Source organism: Stegodyphus dumicola, chromosome 5 (assembly GCF_044657685.1).
Source record: "Stegodyphus dumicola isolate Sdum_Otavi_A_Nest chromosome 5, ASM4465768v1".
NCBI lineage: Eukaryota > Metazoa > Arthropoda > Arachnida > Araneae > Eresidae > Stegodyphus > Stegodyphus dumicola.
In genome coordinates, this window is record NC_140772.1 from 170,303,773 (window position 1) to 170,325,786 (window position 22,014).

The following is a 22,014-nucleotide window of genomic DNA, read 5'->3' on the forward strand; positions in this document are numbered from 1 at the left end:
AAAAAAAAAAATCAACATAAAACTGATATTTTTTAGCATAAAAAGTTTAAACTTTTTGCAATGATTTAGAAAAAGGAAAATTCTAAATGCAAGCTTTTACCAGATGTATTGGAAAATAATGATTTTGCAGGCCATACTGAAAACTAGGATCAGAGTAAGCATATATTAAACTTACGAGAAAATATATAAATGAAACTTTTATTTTCCCTGAAAATCTTAACAGGTCAATAATACCAAAATAATAATATTGCATTAAAATTGTTTTATCTATTTCAGATGGCACTTTCCAATTTGAATATTCATTCTTATTTTCCTATGAATTTAACCCACACAATATTTCTCTTAATTTCAACATGTTTTATTGAAATTACGAAGAATACATTGCATTTACAGAATAATGCAAAAAGATTTTGGTACTATGCCTATGATTTCTTAGCATAGTTATGGAAATAATTATGATATTTTTTGTATTGGCCTTCGTATAGAATTCATCACATATGCCTTAAACACATTAACAGCTATCCTTTTCTCCTCATATAAACATGTCAGCAATATTTTTCTTTTTAAAAAATTCTAAGAAAGATAAGTTTTTCATTAAAAAAAAAAAAAAAAAAAAAACATGAAAATGTTTCTTAAAACAGCAAAAAGTATTAACATTGAAATGAATTTCCTTCTTCAACTCAAGACATCAAAAAACACACAAAATTGTGAAACCTGCTTATGTGTGCCCCATTTCCTCTAATGTTTCACCAGAAGGAGGTTATCCAATAATTTCCTACACGAACATAAAGTTTTTGCAACAAGAATATAAAGCAATATGAAACAGCTGTTATAAAGATACATACACATAAGTTTCAAGGAACTTACCAATATTAATTTTATTTTATATTGAAAAGACATAATTATATAAGCATTTTGATTTCTGAGTTTAACTTTTTGTTGCAATCGACTGCTTTATTTTTATGTGAATAGCGGAATTCTTCCGATATTGAAAACGATGTCCTTCTTCTGATATCATATCATCCACCAAATCAACAGTCGAGGTTGAAGCCTCTAATGTGAGGTTACTTTTCGAAAAAGATGATTTCAACTGGAGAGCAAGATTCACTGCTGTATTTACAGCAGCACCAAGTCCATGAATGAATATTTCCTTTTCCCCATTAGCAAGCATTGATTTACACTTATTAAACTGAGCTATGAAATTAGACTTTTGATTTATGTATACATCATTTTTACGTCTTGGGAAGGTAGCTGGTAGTCTTTTCTCAAAGCGCTCCTCATTACTAAAATTCAGTTTACTAACTTGATTTTCTTCATGAGTAGAAGTGCCACTGTTTTGTTGAGACTTTTTTCGGTACTCCATAATATACTATAGTTCATATAGTGTTTCAAGCTTCGAAATCTAACATTTTTAACCCCGTGTTTTAACCGCACACTCTAAACAACGAGCAATTCTTTGCTCTAATAACAACTTTCTGCCTTGCAGGCTGCGATGGAGGATTTTTACCTTTGGTATACAAAAAGGAAATTGTTTTAAAACTTATTCTCAACATTTTTCTCTCTTTCTTCCGAGAGATACTACTCAGCGACCTAATAGTCTTAATAGAATTAATAGTTAGTAATGATATAAAGTGTTTAAAGATAGAAATCTGTGAATAATTAAACCTTAGATCTTGAAATGGTGTTCAGGTTTTCACCCATAAAAATTTTAAAATAAAATAACAAATTACGGATAACTTACATTTCTAGATTTGGCAACATGTTGAATAGGTAGCAATTTTGCACAGATTAGATACAGGAAATGTATACGGCAACCGTCTTATACAGCCAAATTTGGCGTTGTTTGGTCATTGGTGCTCCTTCTCGATTCTAATCATGAAATTTTTCACTCATTTACTTGCTTTATGAAATATTTGCTAATATTCAGTAGCGTAGCTAGGGTGGGGCAAGGGGGGATATCTGTCCTCGGGCGCAGCATCCAAGGGGCGCCAGATTGATGATACACCTTTCAGAATGAAATGTTTTCCATTCTTGGAACACAGAAAGGGGCGCAAAATCTTTAGATGTCCCCGGGCGCTTAAAACCTTAGCTACGTCTCTGCTAATATTCAATAAATATTTATTCAAATTTTAATTGTTTCTGCGTTGTAGTCGTTTGATTCATATATTTATTTGAGTGATATGCAGAATCGCCCAGATTTTAGATGCATATGTCTTAAATACACTCTAATTAAAACATTTCTTTTTTTAGTTGTTTCAGTAAATAAATGCTTAGTAAAATTTGGGAGAACACGAAATCAGAAAAACGGAAACCAAAGAATTGTGTACCAAAGAATATATACGTACATAATCTTGTGAACGCATATTCTTTGTGTGTATCCTGAGCCAAATGAGCGATAAATTGCTGAGCATGGCAACCACTCCACATGAGTTATTCCTTTGCCTTTCCACATGTGTTTGTTTATTTACCTTTCATTACATACAGCATTTTGATATTTTATGAATTTCTGTGTTTTCATTATTAATCGATATTTACGAACAAAAGACATATCAAAATTAAACTGTTTTCTTGTAAATATCTTGGGCTTTTCCCTTTCTTTCCTATTTTATTTTATTTATAAATAATTTGAATTATTTTGTTTGCATAAAAAAGTAATTTTGAAGGTACATAGGTGAATTAGGAATTATTTTACAGAATACAGAACTGCAGTCCAATGGATAAAAAGAAAATATCGAATGAGAAACGTTTGCAGGCAGTAAAAGCATGGAAAAAAAATCAAAGGAATGTTGGCGGCTGTTGTGGAAAACGTACGGTACGTTGACATTTTAAAAATATTGAATAATTCTAGATTGATGTTAGCAATCACTCTAAATTTCAAATAATAAATTTTTGCACTGCTGGTTGTGGAATTTTACCAGAAGGTTTAGTATAGGTTTCTTTTATTAGGTCTGACTTAACCAGGATTCCGTTGGCAAACCTCCTCAGATGAAAGCACACAGCATTCGTTATCTTTGCCATGATAAATAATCTGTATTCCTTCACAGTTCCTTCAGTAGCTAAAATTTAATTTCGGCGCGGCGGGGGCTGTGACTTATATATAAAACGGATGTTTTTCTAATTGAAACTTCAATTTCGGGAAGGGCTGCACCCCTTTCAATTTCTCCCTAAATACGGCTATGCGTCACGGGTACCGCATAAATGAAAATTTTGTATCAATAATGTTTGCTTGATTTGTTTCTAATCAGAGTACTTACCTTGTTTTCAATTGGAAGAATAATCTTGGTTTATGTTAATATGCTGAATCAAAATGTGTTGTAATAATAACTAATGTAAATTCATATTACCAAATTGCAACATCATGCTGTGTAGAGTTAAATTCAGTTTTTTGTATTGAAATGATATTGATGCTTTTAAGTTCTCAACAGGCTAAGTTTTGATATGCAGTTGTTTTTCAGGCCTGTAAATTAAGCAGTTTTATGGTTAACATTAGTTTTTTTACAGTTTTTGGTTGGTATATACCTTAATTGTGCTTCTCATGCAATTAAGTATTTGGATTGTAGGCAAGAATTTTAATCTTAAGCTAGCCATACATTAATTTAACAGTTTTTTTAATATATGTATTGTAATATACTGTAGTAATTTGATGACATAGTTGTTATGGACTTGATGCCAAATGTTTACACGTGGGAGCATTCCAGTTACACATTTATTTAAAAAAATATTAAAATATTTTATAGATGCATATGTAAAAGATTCATTTCTAGATGTAAAAATATATTTATGGGTGCCCCTTGGCAATAATTGGTGGTACATGGACACCGAGTTTGTGCAATTCTTTGATGTGTTATTTTGGCTTTGTGTAACGGAGATTTTTGCACCAAAATTCGCTGCTACACAAAGCTAAAACAACAAGACAAAGAATTTCACAAACTCTGGATCCATGTACACATCGACCTATTTTTACTTAAAAAAAAAAAAAAAAATCAGAGAATTGCACAAACTTGGCATTGCACACTCCCTTTATCTATGTACACATCGACCTATTTGCACTTAGAAAATCACCAGCAAATTGTGCAAACTAGGCATTGCGCACTCCCTTGACTTTGAACACATCGAACTATATTCACTTAAAAAGTCAAAGGAGCAGCCAACAAAAAATATATAATCTCAATAAACTAAGTTTTAAATTAATGAAATTCATCTTTGCACTATACAAAGGAAATATCCACTTACCTTATTTACAAATTAACATGTCGTCAGTCAAACAAAATTCCTTAACAGCATCCAAAAACTTCCTAAAATTATCTGAACTAGAATCTGTATACTGGCATCCCTACATAAATTCACAAAATAAGAGTAAAAAATATCTTCCATAATGCAGTTATCGTCCGACGTTCGACCATACACATTTCCTTCCTACAAACAGGACACTTAATAATGGCTACTAAGTAAAGCTTCATTTACACACCAGTCAGGTAACGCACTTTTCCCCTTTCTTTCCAAATTGTACAGAAACTTCAAATTAATCTTACCACATTCAAATATTTTATTACCTAAACTACAATACGAGCAATAAACTTTGTAACCAACACGCACCGTAAGCCCTTATGAATTTACTGCAGTCATGCAACTTATTACATCATAATAATCTTTTCATAACATTTAACTACTCAGGTTACCACAAATGAAACAACAACTTGGCAATAAATGAAACAACAACTTTGTGGTAATACAAGGGGTACCCTTCTTTCTACTCTAACCAAATTAATTAATGAAAATGGTGCTTTCTGACTATTTGCACTCTTAGTTTCACCATATAAAGAACTTTCACGTTTTGGTGTATTTCTGAGTATGCTAGATCACTACTCAAATCGTACATATGTGTACCATGCTTGTATATACAAATATGTGGATATATTCACTTTAACTATATTTTACTAGGTAAAAGTATATTTATGGGAACCCCTTGGCAAAAATTGGCGATTTTTTTGTAGTAAATGGATACCAAGTTGGTGCAATTCTTTGACTTGTTATTTTGGCTTTGTGTAGCGTCGATTTTAGCCAAAATAACAAGTCAAAGAATTGCACAAATTCCGTATCCATGTACACACTGACCTATTTTCACTCAAAAAAAATCACGGAATTTCACAAACTAGGCATTGTGCACTCCCTTTATCCATGTACACTTCAACCTAATTTCACTTAACTTGGCACTGCCCACTCCCTTGACTTTGTCCATGTATACATATATCATAAGGAAGCTAGGTACTTTATGATTACCTGCATTGCCTGATCTTTGCATGAAATTCATATTGAAACAGCATTATAACAAAAGTGTTGCATTTGTTACTTTTCTACTTCAAAAAAGAAATTTTACAGATTTAATAATATAATAAAGTGTATTTTTTTTCCAATTGAGAAGTCTTTGAAACACTTTTAGGTTATTTGGCTGCAGGGGTGTAGCTAGAGGGGGGCCATCTGCCCCCGGGTGCAGAATCCAAGGGGCGCCAAACTGATGTTACAACATTTTAGAATTAAGTGTTTTCCATCCTTGGCAAGCAGTTTGGGGCACGAAATCTTCATTTGTCCCCGGGTGCTGAAAACCCTAGCTACTACTCTTTTTGGCTGATGTGAGCAAAACAGAATATGTAAATATGATGTATTCTTCTATTTGTGCCATTAAAACCTTGAGAACTAGTACATTTTCTTTCAAATTTAATCTTAATCCTGACATGGTATATTGTATAAGCAAAGAAATTGTTTTATTTATGTTATACAGAACAACAACAGCTATCCTTATATAGTATTAATGAAATACTCTTTGTCTAAATGTATCTTATAATACTCATTTAATAATTTTGCTATATGTCTTACTTTTGTGCTGAATTGTATCTGCTTGATGAATAATTTGATTTTCTCGCATGGTAAATCAAAATATTCATCAAGAAAATATACTATATAAAAGAGCATATTTTATCATATTTTCACTTTTCAAAATCATAAGGAAGCTAGGTACTTTATGATTACCTGCATTCCTGCCCTCAAAAAAAGATTAATGAGACAATACAGTGTGTTGCCAAATTTAGCAACCCACGAAGTTGCCAAAATATATTTATATATCTATGGGCAGGCAGCAGACAAGTGCCACTCATTAGTCTTTATTTTTGTTGCAAACATACTCATTAGTGTTTGTTTTTGTTGCAAAATATTTTGATTTGCCAAACTTTAGACATTGCAAACAAATTACAATTACTTCACAAATGATGAAATTTTATGGATCAAAATTTGTGCTCTGATGCCGCTATTTGTGGAATTCTCTGATGCTCTCTTAAGCAAAAAGAGTTCACTGTATGCACAGGAAAACAACAGTGTGTGTGATGCTAAAATTGTTCAATTCTCTGGTTGTTTTCTGAGCCAAAACGAACCGTAGTGTACATGGGGAGGAACACTGTGTGTGAAATTCTAACTTGTTCACAATACTAAGTTTCTACAATTTTCTGGTGTTTGTTTAAGATAAAACAGATCACTATGTACATAAGAACAACAATGCCAAAAAAGAGGTGTAAGTCTTTAATTAAAGATGCTTCTTATGATTTTAACTTTGCTAATTAGTTGCTGTTTTATGTAATTTTTAATGCATCACCATTTTTGAAAATAACTTTTATCTTTTACTTCTTAGCTTGGTGACTTTTCGAGAGAGTAGTAGTGTTGATAATCAGGAAATACCGAAAGCTTTCTTATTTATTTTCTGGCTATGCATATTTGTAGATAACTCAATATCATCAAATAAATAATGTCTCAAATAAATAAATACAGTCAAACGTCTTTAATCCGGACCTCAAAGCTACAAACTTTGCATGCGCATATGCATTCACACATGTGCAAAATACCTTTACACATGCGCATATGTGTTTACGCATGCACATGCGTGTTTACTGTATAACGGACAGTATAAGCTAAGCTAAAATTATCTAATTATCTATTTCAGTTAATGTTGCAGATTGCATTGTTCCTTAATCTTGGAATTGGATCCGGCTTATTATTTTTTGCAGACTGTTAGAGTAATTTTATAAAAGTAAGCTTGAACTTTCGATTATGTCAAAAAGAATTTCCGATTCTGGAGCTGTGAAAAGGATCTACAAACCAAAGGCATGTTTTGATGTCCATCAAACAAAAAGTGGAATTGCTGCAAAAAATGGATAAAGGCATATCCTTTGTTTCTCTAACCATTCCGAAATCTGTTTATCAATTTCACGCTGCTCTGCGGAGGGGGACTGGAATGTTGCGGCACGCAATGAACTGGAAGTTGATCTGTCAGCACTATCCTTATCTTCGGGGCAGATATTTTAATTTTATTTGGCTGATAATTCCTTACTAAATGTAGTATTTCATATTGATGTACTTCGTTTTTGATATGATTTAAATCAAGTTCCTCATCATTATAAATATCACGAAAACACATCAAATAGTTTTCTGGTTGCAATTTTCTAATCTCGACTATGCGTAATGTATGCTTTACGCATGCGCACGTTGAAAGAAATGTTTAATAAAGTAACCAAATAAAAAATAAGCTGCTTTTTTTTTTTTTTTTTTGTAAATTTTGATACCCTTTAGATCATAATTGCTCTTTATTTCATAAATTATGGTTTCATATTTTTAATTTTATAATTTCTGCATGCCATTTTGCCAGATTTAAACTGATGATCGCTGAAGTCCGAGTCCAGATTAAAGACTTTTGACTGTAAATACAGTTTAAAAGTGCCTTTTTTTTTTACCTACCAGTAACTTTAAAAGTAAACTGCTCAAAATAATTAAAGGATATTGTAAGTTTTATATAAAATAAAGATAAAAGCGAAATTCTTTTTTGCCGAAAATGGAAGAAGAGAATCACAAATGCAAATTTTTCTGATTTTCAAACTGTAGGGTATGATAATTTTGAGTTTGGCGTCAATAACGTCGCTTCAGCGGTAGTGAATGAAATTTGACTTTCAACTGAATAAAAGACAGTGAAGACAAGGATGATCGGCATTCAGTGACTGCTTTGTTTCGATGAGTACGATGTTTCAGCGAAGTCATTTAACCGATTCAGAAGTTTGGAGAGTTGTTGGTAGGTTAGAAGGGGGCCAAACTCAAGGCGAAGTAGCGCAAGCCACTGGAGTGTCACAAAGTGTGATTTCCAGGATCTGGAACCGTTTTTTGGAAACTGGAAGTGCAGGCTGAAGACCAGGGCAAGGTCGTAGACGGGTAACAACGCCCAATGAAGATCGTTATTTAGTGTTAACAGCTCGGAGACACCGAAATATGAATGCTACTCTTCTCCAACAACACCTTCGCTCGGCTACTTTCACCACAGTTCCAACTCAGACTGTCCGAAACCGGCTCCATGGTGTAGGTCTGTATGCTCGCCGACCGATGGTATGTGTTAGACTAACATCAAGGCATCGTCCTGACCGCAGGGAGTGGGCAACAGAGCATATGAACTGGAGGAGAAATGAATGGAACAATATTCTTTTTTCTGACGAGTCCCGTTTTTCTGTTCATCCTGATAATGGGCGTATTTTCATCTGGAGGGACCGTGGCAGTAGGAATAATCCTGCGTTTGTGCACGAAAGTGTCAGATTTTGTGGTGGGGGAGTGTTGGTGTATGGTGGCATCTCCATTGACGGGCACACAGACCTCTACGTTATTCGAGATGGACTTCTGACTGGTCGCCGATATAGGGATGAGATCCTCAGACCTATTGTAGTCTTTTACACTGCAGCAATCGGAGATGACTTCATTTTGATGGACGATAACTGCAGGCCACATCGTGCTAACCTGGTGGAGGATTTCCTTTTCTAGAAAGGAATCGTACGAATGGAATGGCCAGCGTGTTCTCTAGAGATGAATCCTATAGAGCACGTTTGGGACACTCTAGGAAGATGAGTTGCTGGCTGCCAACCATCCCCACAAACTCTCCAAGAACTGGAAAAAGCTCTGCTGGAAGAGTGGGACAGAATACCCCAACTCGTGATTAATAGCCTCATTGACTCCATGCCTCAAAGGTGTTCAACGTTGCTGGCCGTCCATGGAAACCATTCCCCCTACTGAAATAATTTCCTTTGAAGCAAACAACTTTTCTTATTCTTTTTTTCTCATATGCACAAATTGTGTTTTTTTCCTTTTGTACACAAATGCGCAATAAAATGCATTTTTTTCTGCCAAACATGTGTAATTTATTCTCATATAACCTACTACGTCTGTCGACCATGTATCAATCAGCCACAAGATCCACCTAAAACCGCAATATCCTTTAATTGTTTTGAGCAGTGTACTACAACTATTCATTACAAATCCAAAGTGATTGATATTCAGTCACTATTCTTAAATATGTAGTTGATGAAACAATCAAAATCATTGAAAATCATTTAGAGCTTTTGCAGGCAGGGGCCAATAACACAAGTTTCAGGTTCCCAAGACTGATTTTACAACTCTGGTAATTCTATTTTCTCCTTAAGAAAACAAGGAAAGTTGGCTTGTAGAGGAAAAAAATGCTCCACAAAGAGTCCCAGACTCTATTAATCAGATCCTGTATGCAAGCTGATATTCTATAGGTTGTTTTTTTATATGAAATAATAATTAAATATCTGGGAAAAGTGTATTTCTCATTTAGGTTATGAGTAGTCAAGGATGCAATAATGGCGATAAATGGACTTCAAAGTTTTCATTGAAATACAGTTTTAAACTGTGGGCTGTTCATACTCTAAATTTAATTATAAATTATTCATTAGAAATACTTTCATTCTTTGCTTTGCTGAACTTTTATAGACCTCTTTTAAAAACTATATAGTTTAACTCAGCTGAAGCCACTCAATAAGGAAGTAAAATTGAAGCAGTTCTACTCCTCTGATATTAACTTGGAGAAATTCATGGCTTATTGCATGAAATTATAAATTATGATAACTCCAATTAAAAAATACAACATGATGAATAAATTTTGATACTTATCTTCTGCAGCAGCCTTGTCAGGAATGTTGATTTGGTACATATCAATACTGGGGAGAAACAAATGGTTACTGATTTGCACATGAGCATGAAACAAGCGTAATTACATTCTGTCAACATAGTGGTTTTGCTTCGCAACTTACTCATTTTGCTTGCTATTTTTGAATGAAATCAAGAGTTTTAAAGTATTTAATTTATTTTAGTACACAGCTTTGTTAGCAATTTATTAAAAAACATACCAATGCATACCTCTGTAATTTTTTTTTTCCCATTTTGTTGATCCCTGCAGTTCCATAAGAAAGGGTATTCATGATCTACTAAACCATTTCTTAGCACAAAGACATTTCTTCTTTTTATTGCTGCTGACACTGCATCACCAATTTTTTTTCCAACATATAATTCCATATTATATTATGCTCATTTTTACAAATTCTTTCTTTGGGTAAAATACCTTTTTCTTCTAATAAAATATAGCCACCTTTTCAGTTGATGGTAGACTGAAAATAAGAAGCATGATACAATGAAGAACTAATTTAAAAGAAAAAATTTTCATTAGCTGAAGAAATATGAACTATGAACCTGCATAAAACACTATTATATTTTAAAATTGAAGGAAGAAAAAATGCATATACAGAGATTGGTAACTGTTGAAAATTGCTTTATTTTAAAAGCAAAAATTTTTACTAGCTAAAGAAACATGAACTATGAGCATGAATGAAAAATTATAATATTTTATAAGCTATGTTACAAGAAAGAAGGTCCAAGAAATTCATATGCACAGATCAGTAACTATAAAGGCTTGTTTCTCGTAATGCAGGAAATTCCAAATATTAAAAAAAATCGCACACATTACTTGAAACAAAGTTTAACACAATTAGATTATGTGGCTTAGTCAAATACCTAAATTTTAATTTAAAGAAGTTTAAAAGTTAATTTAAAAAATTATCTTTTCTTTGATAATTTGATGTTGCGTTTTTATCAGATTAAATGTAGTCAATAAACAATATTATACAGTGTGAATATTAACTTGTTTTCAATCCACTGAAGTGATAAAAATACTTTATTAGAATACGGAATAGATATAAATTACTGGAATGTGTTTGAGGGAAAATACATATTACAGCAATGAAGACAGATGATATATCAGAATTTAATGCTGCCATTGAAATTTAATGAAGAGAACTGGTATGACAGTTTCAATGCTAATATTAGGATGAATTATAAGTAACCTTACAATTATCATATTTTATATGCTTTTGGATAATGTGTGCACTTCATTATTTGGACTCTTTAAATAACTGCAAATAGGGAATGGTAATTTTTATTCTTGTATAATCTGTTAGAAACAAACAATGAAGATTTAGGGGAAAATATATTACTTTATTAAAGTCAGGTAATAGAAAATACATACATATATTAAACGTCTACAATGTGATCAAAGACTTAGTTACAGCAAGGGTGAATTCAAACTAAAATGGTAGAAATAAAACTGATTAAAATTTTCACCTAGTTGATATTGTAGGGTTAAAACTTGGACATGGAATACTGTTACCCTGGAGGTAACAGTATTTAATAATTTGTAACTTATCGATTCTGTTTAAGATTTTTTAAAATTATTTATCTTAATCTTGTAACCAATAAACAGTTACTTTAGAATTCATAAGCAAAAGTCAGCTTATATGTATGATCATTTACAGATGAACTTGCAAACTTAGTGTGGTTAGTAAATGAAAATTCTATATTTGATTTTTTTTTTTTTTTTTTTGCTGATAATTTAAAGAGCTATAAAAGAATTTCAGTATGTTTTATAATGATAATATTTTCTTATCTAATAAAAAGTGTGAATACAACACAATTTTTTTTTTAAAAAATGCGTTATTGAAAACCTGTACTGTCATAGCAGTCTATCATTTGTGAAATATAATTTTTCATTTTTTCCTGAGCTTTCACATTAAATATATATATATATATATATATTTACTTGGTCTGATTGCAAAGAATGAAAACTAGGCTAAATAATGACCTTGTAAATTGCTCGAGATATCAGATTTATATAGTAAGGCACTTTGTGCATAAGCCTTGCTTTTCTCTATAAAATAGCTTCAGAAATATAGAGTTATATTATACACTGCTCAACACTGAAAATGCAACACCAAGAAGGAGTGGTCAGAAAGTGATGAAATTTGGAAAAAAAGACAGAGACAGCAAGCAACAATAAGTGATCTTTATTTCAAAATGATAGTCAGAATACAGAGAGAGAACGGCGTCGGCTCAGTAGGATGTAGGACCACCGCGGACAGCGATGCATGAAGAAGCGCGTCTAGGCATAGAGTCAATAAGAGTGCAGATGTTGTCCTGAGGGATGACTCTCCATTCCCTTTCAACCATTTGCCACAGTTCGTCTTCTGAACGAGGCAGGGGCAGAGTCTGCAAACGGCGTCCAATCACATCCTACACATGTTTGATTGGTGACAGGTCAGGAGAGTATGGTTGTCAGATGTGAGCACTGTGTGGTTGGGCGTTATCCTGCTGAAAAATTGCATTAGGCAGCCCCTGAAGGTAGGGGATTGACACCGGCCGCAGTACATTATCCAAGTATCGTTGGGCCGTCATAGTGCCCTGAATACAAACTAGAGGTGACCTCGAATCATACGCAATAGCGCCCCAAACCATTATGCCACGTTGTCGCACGGTGAGGCATTCCACATTTACTGCCGGATTAGATCTGTCTCCACGTCGACGCCATACACATATGCGGCGACTGTCACTGGGTAAACAGAAGCATGACTCATCTGAGAACACAACGTTTCGCCATTCTGTCATCCACATCGCTCCAGTCTGGCAACATTCTAAACGTTGGCATCTATGCTGTGGGGTCAATGGCAGTCTTCTTAACGGACGCTGTGAGTGCAGGCCACGTTCAACCAATCGACAGGGATTTGTTCTGGTCGACACAGGAATATCCAGGGTATCTTTCACATGCTGCAGAATCGCGATACAAGTGACTTGCGGGACGCCACAGTTTGTCGGCAGATGCGTCGATCCACGCATGCTGACGTCACTCTGGCTGCACCTGTACCCCTCCTTCTTCCCACATTTCCTTGTTTCAACCATGTTTGTCATAGCCGATGCACCATGCTCACATCGATGTGGGTATTAGCTGCGATTTGATGTAAGGACCAACCTGCCCTTCTCAGTTCGATCACCGTACCCATCGTAAAATCATCTATCTGCTGGAAGTGCCTTCGTTGACGGTGGCCTGGCATTCTCTTCTATTACATGTATCCTCCGGGACAAAAATCAACTTTCTTCGATAATTTGTCTGGCAGAAATAATGACAGGAATATTGCCCATTCTAAACATTCCTTCCCTTATATCTTACTTCACATGTGTCGGAGAGCTGCACATTTCACATCATTCGCATAACTCAGTGACGTGCGTCTACTCTAAAATTTGCATAAATTTCTGACCACTCCTTCTTGGTGTTGCGTTTTCAATGTCGAACAATGTATATGAAGCCATCTTGTATTTGGATTAATATTGTATTTCTTTTTTGTGTATAAGTTTATATTCAGTAAAATTTTATCTATCTCTTAATTATAAGTCAAATATAAAATGTGTTCTAAACAATTGAGTGTTTAATACATCTGTAAAATACCAAGTAATATCATTTTTTAATTTTTCAAGGTTTTTGAAGATGTCAGCAAAGAGGAAAATAAATTGAAATTATTTGATTCAGATAATGAAGAGGATAACTATGATGATGCTTTTAATATTCGCCCTCAGTTTGAGGGGCCTAGAGGTCAACAGGTATGTAATTAAAACTCATTAGTTTTTAAGATACCTGATATTTAATTTTTTTATTCATTTAAATGTGTAAGTTTTTAGTTAATAGATTCTGATTTTTTTTATAATAATGTTTTAGTTACTTGAAATGAGTTCTGAGCTATCGAGTCGGTTTAAACTAGATGAACGCTTCAAAGATGATGATCATGAACAGTTTGAAAAGGAAGGTATTACATTTTAAGTTTTTCATCTTCATTTGATTGAATATTGTAGCAAAATATATATAGAGAGTTGTATTGGAAGTTTTTTCATTTGTTAAAAGAAATGCAGCTTTTCTTATTTGACTATGTTCTCTTAATAACTTTAGTTGCAATGTGATATGTGCTGGGGTAATAATTGACCAATAAATGATTTGTTTTATTTTTAATTAATTTAGAACTATAGCTTTAAAAATAATGTAATTTCTTGTTATAAGGGAGCACTGTTTTACATTTCCCATTTGTATATTATTTCTCTATCTTCTGATTCATCCATGTTCATGTTAATGGTGAAATATCGGGTTTTAACAAAAGTTTCCAGCCATAGAAAATACTGTCTGCACAAACAGTTTGCGTTGGCGTGTTTAATCATATTTTGTCAAATGATTTTTGGCATTTAAAAGAAAGAGACTTGCTTTAGAACACTGTGTTGTGAAATTGTCATGAAATTAAAAAAATATATATATCATTATCATTAATTACAAGGTGTGTGAAATGGAACTGTCACACTACCAGTTTAGAACCATCCTTTACTTTCAGTTATATCGCAAAATGTCAACTGCAGAATGCCACTAAATCATGTGTACAACTTTAAGTACTATAAGATATTTCTCCCGCCTTCTTAGCATGCCTTCGTGGTCTAGTGGTCTGCATGCTGGGCGCGTATTCCAGATGTCCGTGTTTCGATTCCCGGCGGAGTTGTTGCTTATTTTTTGTCTTTTGCTTCCAAAAAAAAAAAAAAAAAAACCCTGACGTCTCTAGAATGGCCCCCAAACTAAGAGGGTGGTGAATGATGATTCTCCATACTTCGGGATTCGGGGATACTTCAGGACTTCTCCATACTTCAAGACCATAGGATTAGGGGATTAGGTCCCTTAAAAATCCCAGTTGTCCTATAAAGGGAGAGTATATAAGGTATTTCTCCCACCTTCTTAGCGTGCATTCATGGTGTAGTGGTCTGCATGCTGGGTGCATATTCCAGAGGTCTGTGCTTCGATTCCCAGCAGTGGCATTGCTCATTTTCAAGTCTCCTGCTTCCAAAAAAATCCTGTCTCTACAGTACAAAATAGTTAAACTTAAGTTTAATTATTTTGGATATTAGTTAGCTTATTTTAAAATTATTTTATATATTTATTTTTTTTGCCACTTTCCTGATGGTTTTTCGTAGGCATTTTTAATTTTAGAAGTTGATTACTGAATGGAACTATCACGCTACAGGTTTAGAACCATCATTTACTTCCATTTCTATTGCAAAAAGAGGTCAGCTACAGAATGTCACCAAATAATGTGTATATCTCTAAGTACTAATTTGTATCATATTACACTGTGAAGGTTTGGTACCGAAAGTTAAAAAACAAGGACTATGATGTTCAAGAAGCAGAGTGCTCTGGTTAGCCCACTGATGCTGATGAGGCCCACCGGCAAGAATTTGCAGAAGAAAGTCAGTATGCAACCACTCGAGAGCTTACTAAGGAGTTAGACGTTACTGCCATGTCCATTAATCACACTATGCATCGTATAAACTTGACGTATAAGTTCAATCGCTGGGGAGCGGCATGAGCTGACTCAAGCAGATAAGGATAGATATGTCTGTGCCTGCGCTAATCCGCTCAAATATTTACAAGGACAAAATTCTGAGCCGGATCATCATTTGTGATGAAGAGTGGATTTACTTCAACAACACAGGCTGAAAAGTAGGTTGGTTTGTGTCTGGTGAGCCCGTCGGCAGCATCACCAAGTGCAGTATGACTAACAAAAAGATCATGCTTTATATCTGGTGGGATTGCTGTGGTATTATCCACAAAAAATATCTGGAAAATGAAAAACCCTTGACAGTAAGGTGTACAGTGAGATGCTAGTCAATGTTGATACTGCTGTCAAGGAAAAACGTCGAACCGAAATCCAGCGCAAAAAGGTAATTTCCCATCAAGATAATGCAAAACCACATTCCATAAACTGTTTGCATTCAATAAACTGAACTCTGTTTGGACTCGAATAGGATCTTTTGCCACATCTACCATATAGCCCCAACATCGCTCCTTTGGATTTCTGCCCTTTTTCGCACCTGCAGCTATATTTTGCTGATGCTATCTTCCATTCTGCACAGGATGTCCGAAATGAGGTTGATCTGTTTTTGGACTCATGGCCAACAAGTTTCTATGCTGAAGGCTTTGAAAAACTACTAAAATGTTGGCAGAAAATCATAGATTTGGGTGGTAATTACTGAACATTTTTGGTTGGAAAACTTTTGTTGCAACCAGATATTTCATTTATATGACACATCACTCATACATTATCTTCATCCTTACTTACTCATCAGCATTTCATTTTACAGCTCAAACACATTCCTCAAAAGGCATTTATTTCTTTTGTATCATTTAGAAGTTGTTCATTGGGTGGGATATGAGGGCGGAGAAAGAAGATGAGAAATATCTGAATCTAGAGAGGGTCTAGATCTGGCATGTGAGTGCAGAGTAATAGGTAGTGAACCTGCTGACTAGACAAATTTTATAAGAGAGACAATTGATTCCTCTAGTATTTGATAAATTGGACTATTATTTGTCTTTTGCCCACTGCATGCTTTGTGCAAGACTTAAAATCAAATGGCATACCCAATGACATTTGATGTTTTTTCCCCTGTGAGAGAAATTAAAATTTGCATCTATGTTAACCACTTGTGCTACGACTAAACTTCACAGTTGCATTGTCGTGCGCTACAATATAACAACAGGTAAAGTGCCTCATTTATGCGGCTCTGCGTCTGCGAGTGCAATCCAGAGCTGTAACTTGAGAAATAAACAATCTCATTGTCAGGCAATGTGTGCACCACGCTATTTTCATTTTTGCGCATGGTTTGAGACAAAAGCATCTCGACGTGCGAGGCACGTCTTTTTAACTCAAGTTGTTAAAAATCTCTTTTTGAAAAGTGTTATTTATTCAAGAAAATTAGTTGAGGTAAAAGCAGTCATTCACATTTTTATGTATAGTATTTTACAGTTTCAAATATTATAATTTAAAAAAGGAAACATATTTGCTCTTATAAAGACAGCATTTTAAGCAAACAAAAACAAATTAAACTTGTATGACATTAATAGTATAATATCTGCACTAAAATTCTATGGTTAAAATTTAAATTTCTCAATCATAATCTGAAGTGATATTTCTCTATTGAAGATCCCTTGAAAGCTGCATAAACATCACTTTACTGTATAAGTATTATACTAAAATTGTGACTATCCATTTTTTACTGTTTCCACAGTAATGGCACATTTTTACTGTTTCCACTGTAGTTTGGTTATGTCTTGATAGTCTACTGCATACCAAATTAAATAAGTTGCATATTCATATGAATGGCTATAGGAAATTATTAGTCATAGCTTGATTTTTCCAGCTTATAAATTCATTTTTCTTAAAACTACAATAACTTAGCAATTTCAGCACAGTGCCAATATTCTACTAATCCAAGTTTACTGATATTACTGTGTGAGGTAAAAGAAACTAATCATATTTTTTAAACTGGGATAAGGAACAGCACTCGGAGAACGAAGCACAGTCACGGGACTGGAGCTGCTGAAATGGATCGCCGCCACCAGCCCATGCATTTTCAGCAGTTAAGCTTAATTAAATATCAAATTAATAGAAATAAGGTAAGGTATAAGTTCAGAGAAAGTCTGTAATGACAACTCTTCTCCAGGATTATATTCCTCTGTGTCTGAGGAAAATGAACCTTCTGATTCATTGTGAACACTAATATCACTATTACTGTCTTCATTAATCTCAGAATCACTTTCATTCATAATTTTACATATTTCACTCTCAGTTAGGTATCTCGGTCTCTTAGCCATGGTTGACACATGTCCTAAAACTTCTTCAAAAGACACCCAGAAATATTTCATCCTCAAACCCTATGTGACATCAGGTTTATATTAGAAAACTTCCTGTTTTTCTAGATAAAAAAACAGTGTCCGCCACAATGACAGGAAAATGATCAAGGAAAGACCTGCTTTGGCGGGATATCCGTCACTGATCACATCAATATATACATTATATACATAAATACATTATATGTAAAGTAATTACATTATATACCATAATATAATGCCTAGGTCATTATATATAATGACCTATTAAATCGAGTAAGAAAAACAAAAACCCTGGCTCTTTCCTGAGAAATGCGAGCGAGTAAGACACATTGCTCGTTGAGAAAGCTGATGATTTTCCCCCTTCTGTAATAATGTTGTAATGCCACTTTTTAATTAACCAAGAAAACTTATGTTCAGTTTCTAAATAAATGGTAAAAAGGTAGGTATTAAATATGGTAGATATTTGCTTGTTAAATATCTCTGAATGCAGTTTGCAAAGGGACATATTTAAATGTAGCTGCTGGAATGTGTCAACGACACAGTGCTACACTACGAGTGTTCCCTGAAAATTGAAGAGAGTGGAAAAACTAAAGGGGGGGGAATTCTATTTGGAAATGCTTAGGCAAAACAGTACAAATATTGCAAGCAAATTGACACCATTTGTGAAGTATAAATTTTAGAAGGATGATATTAATGAAAATGTAAATTTAAAAAAATAAAAGTAAACCTAATGAATGACATTTGAAAATTTAAATATCTTTTATGCAAGGATTTTGAGGATGAAAATTATCTGCCTTAATTTTGAATTAGAATCTTTTATGCATTCTAGTTCAAAATTAAGACAGATAATTTTCATTGGCACATTATAAAAGTTTTATGAAATACTAATCTAAAGAATCTGATAATTTAAAGATGTGATCCAAAATTGAGGCACCACACTAAAGAAAGCAGAAGACAACCATGCTTTAAATTGCCTCTTTCCATGTAGTATTGTCATTAGAAAGTCCGTTTATTGAACTTTAGGGTGAAAGGTTAATATTTTGGTCTAAAACTTCTTTTTTCTATACAACATATTAATTAACATTTGTATTCAGAAAAACATGATTTATAAATTATTTTACCCATTTAGATTTATCTGGAGACTTTTGATTAGCTTTTCACACAAAGAGAACTAATGAAAACTCATTATAAATCTTCAGTATAAACAAGAAAGGAACAATTTTAAATTTGTTATAATTTTAAGAGAAGGTGAAAATAAAAAAAAGAGGGTGCGATATGAAGATGAAAAGCATATACTCACTATTTTATTTATGCTCCAATACTTATTTCATTAATAAAATATTGTTCATCTTTATGTTCTTCGCATTGTTCTGTGAACATTTCTTTCTGTTACATTGATTATTTACTTTCAATAACAGATAATTTTTATCTGAAAATGTGGGAATTATTTATATTTTATAAAAAAATATATATATAACTAGCATCCAGTAGACTAGAAGAGAAATATGGCAATGAAAAGGCAGCAGTTTGTTTATTCCAAGCCATATCAGTTTTAAACTTTTCAATTAAAATTATACTGACTAATTTATTAATTAATCCAAAAATAATAACTAAAAATTACTACTTAAACATTTTATACAATTTTGAAATTCGTTTCAAAATCTTTTATAAAAATATTTATAATTATTTTCTTAATGAAATTTTATCACTTATAAGCATTTATTCTGTCTGTGTTTCATAGTGTTCAACAGCTGTTTTTCAATTGTATTCTCAATTTTGTAAAATTGCTGATAGATTTTTTTATCAGGACTTTTCAGTTTAAAATTTTTCTTATAATTAGTAGTGCTTTTCTACATTTGATTGATGATGGTATGTCTTTACTTTTTTTTGGTATCACTTTCAGTTTCTGAAGTTCATTTAACACTTTCATAGCCAGTTTTTATATTTATGAAGTTGCCTCATTATTATTGCGAGTTGACACATGTTATAAAAATGAATCTTCATAATTTTGCTCATTGTTTTCTGATACATTAGCTATAGATTGCAATTCCCAGATATAGTTATATTGTTCCCAGATCCCAGAATTCCCAGATCTAGTTATAGTAGCTGTAGATTGCAAGGCTTCTTCTACATAAAAGCCACATTTTCTAAAACAGTTTTTTATTGATTTTAAAAGATCAAATCACTACATTGACTATAATATCCATGACTTATAGCAGAGATATCGACTTACTTATCTGCTTCAAAATGGTTGCTTTTTCACAAAATTATTTCTGTTCATTTACTGAATATTTCTTCTATAATGACAGCCCACCAGCGGCCGAGCAGTAAAGACGCTGAACATTGGTAGTTCGGTCTGAGGTTCAAATCCCGCGAACGGCTGGCTGCATGGGCGTTTTCGTGGTTTTCCCCATGTGTAACGTGTATACGAGCCAGTTTCCCTTAGAAAGTCCTCCACGAAAGGCATCCCTCCCCTTAGGCAGATAGCCCTCGTGTGCTTTGCCATAACTGAATAATCCAATCCAAAAATCCAATCCTTCTATAATGACATTTAAAAGCTTTCATAATATCCTAAAATAAAAGGGTTTAATATTAAAACTGTATTTGCAGGAAGATACATTAACGTTTTTCAGATTAGATGTATGTGTGTGTACTGCACAGTTATGTAATTAGTTACTGCACAGTTATCTAACCTATTTTTAATTTTTTAGTTTGTTGTCCAATTTTAAAATCAATAAAAGTACTTTTTATCCTTCTTAAGTTCTTGCTGCTATGGTAAGTTAGAAGGAAATTCTTGATTCCTTTCAAACATATTTTTTTTTTTTTTTTTAAATTTTTGTCAATAACCAGTATTGGTATCTTAATTGTTGGGTCCAGAATGCATGTTAAAACACAGTAACTTAGTTCTTCAGTTTCTTAAATCAACTGCTGTTTCAGTTTTAAATATTAATGCATGTTCTAGTAATGTTCTGTCATTTTGTCCAGTTTCATCTGTATTATAAACAGTTAATGGATTGTATTCATTTGGTAGCCCAGGTAAAATGTCTATTATCCAGTTATTAGTTGTATGATGATACACGCTTTCCTTCTCACTATGTAATTCCTAATGAATAGTGTTGGGTTTCTCTTTCTCCAAATTCAGTTGATGTAAATTTCTGTCCTACTCTTTAGTGAATTAATTAAGAAACTCTAGAAATATAAATATTTTTAGTTTAATAACTTCAAACTGTTCTAAGAAAACAATTCAACATCTCATGATTTTCTTTTTTGTTCTTCTTTGAGACATTTGTATTCTTATTAGTTCTTCATTAACCATAACTCCTTGTTTAAGTAAATTTCACAATGCTTTTTGGGAAATTTCAAGTTTAAATATAGTTTTTTTCTACTGGAAATTATCAAGAACATTAAAATGTTTTAGTAATTTTTTCAAGCTCAATCCCCTTTGCTTCTCATTTCAGTATATTACAAGTTAAACTACATCATGTTTAAGAAAATGTTTTTTCCAATAGTTTATTCAAATTTCAGAATTCACGTTTCTAGCCAGCTAAAAAATTGACCTTTGTTTAATCGATCTGTTGCTTCATGATTACAAGCATGTAATCATTTTTTCATTCCTTTTTCTTCAGTCTATAGTTACCACTTCCTTTCCATTCAAAGGAAATGTTTATGTAGGGAATGTAAGGAAATGTTTAGAAGGATTTCATGAACTTAATTTATAATTCTTTGAGAACATAATGTATTTATCTCAAAGAGAAGGTTTTGAATGTGGAAACCTTAAAATATAGGATACAGAAGTTGCACTTCATCTCCTATCATCTAGTATTTAAGAAGGAATCCCACACATTTATAGCACCGGCAGACAATTTGTTTTTGTTAATTGTTAAGGTACAAAAATTCTGCGTCTTGCAGGTCCGGTATGAGTCCCCCCCCCAAAAAAAAACCTGAAAGTAGTGTCTTACTGGTACAGAATCTGAATGGGGTTAAATAATTTTTTATTGAAGCACGACATACTTGAGCGATAAAACCACAGCCTACAGCACATTAAATGGATGAAATACAAAATGCTTTGATAAGTAGGGTTTTTGGCATTGAAGAATTCAATCTTTTGCCAATCTGAGTTTAAT

The 22,014-nt window shown here is 33.2% G+C and overlaps 2 protein-coding genes across 3 annotated transcripts in view; one reads left to right on the forward strand and one right to left on the reverse strand.

Annotated features, from left to right (window-relative positions):
• Window positions 1-852: 852 nt before the first annotated feature.
• Window positions 853-1,679, reverse strand: Rpp20 (ribonuclease P protein subunit p20). Its single transcript, XM_035363148.2, has one exon. It carries the CDS (start codon window positions 1,361-1,363, stop codon window positions 929-931), a length of 435 nt encoding a protein of 144 aa, XP_035219039.1. The 5' UTR covers window positions 1,364-1,679; the 3' UTR covers window positions 853-928.
• A 151-nt stretch (window positions 1,680-1,830) lies between these two features.
• The window catches only part of LOC118192235 (putative RNA-binding protein CG14230), a 68,196-nt gene continuing 48,012 nt past the window's right edge, over window positions 1,831-22,014 (forward strand). The window contains exons 1-4 of one of the 2 annotated variants that reach the window (XM_035363146.2): window positions 1,831-2,570; window positions 2,695-2,812; window positions 13,672-13,794; window positions 13,910-13,997. In XM_035363146.2, the coding sequence (XP_035219037.1) occupies window positions 2,714-2,812; window positions 13,672-13,794; window positions 13,910-13,997 (310 nt within the window). In that variant the 5' untranslated portion in view covers window positions 1,831-2,570; window positions 2,695-2,713. The remainder of the gene's footprint in view (window positions 2,571-2,694; window positions 2,813-13,671; window positions 13,795-13,909; window positions 13,998-22,014) is intronic. The other variant, XM_035363145.2, reaches the window with a different exon arrangement.

Coding starts and splice junctions, on each gene's coding strand:
- Rpp20 (XM_035363148.2), bottom strand. CDS start 1,363: ATGGAGTACCGAAAAAAGTCTCAACAAAACAGTGGCACTTCTACTCAT.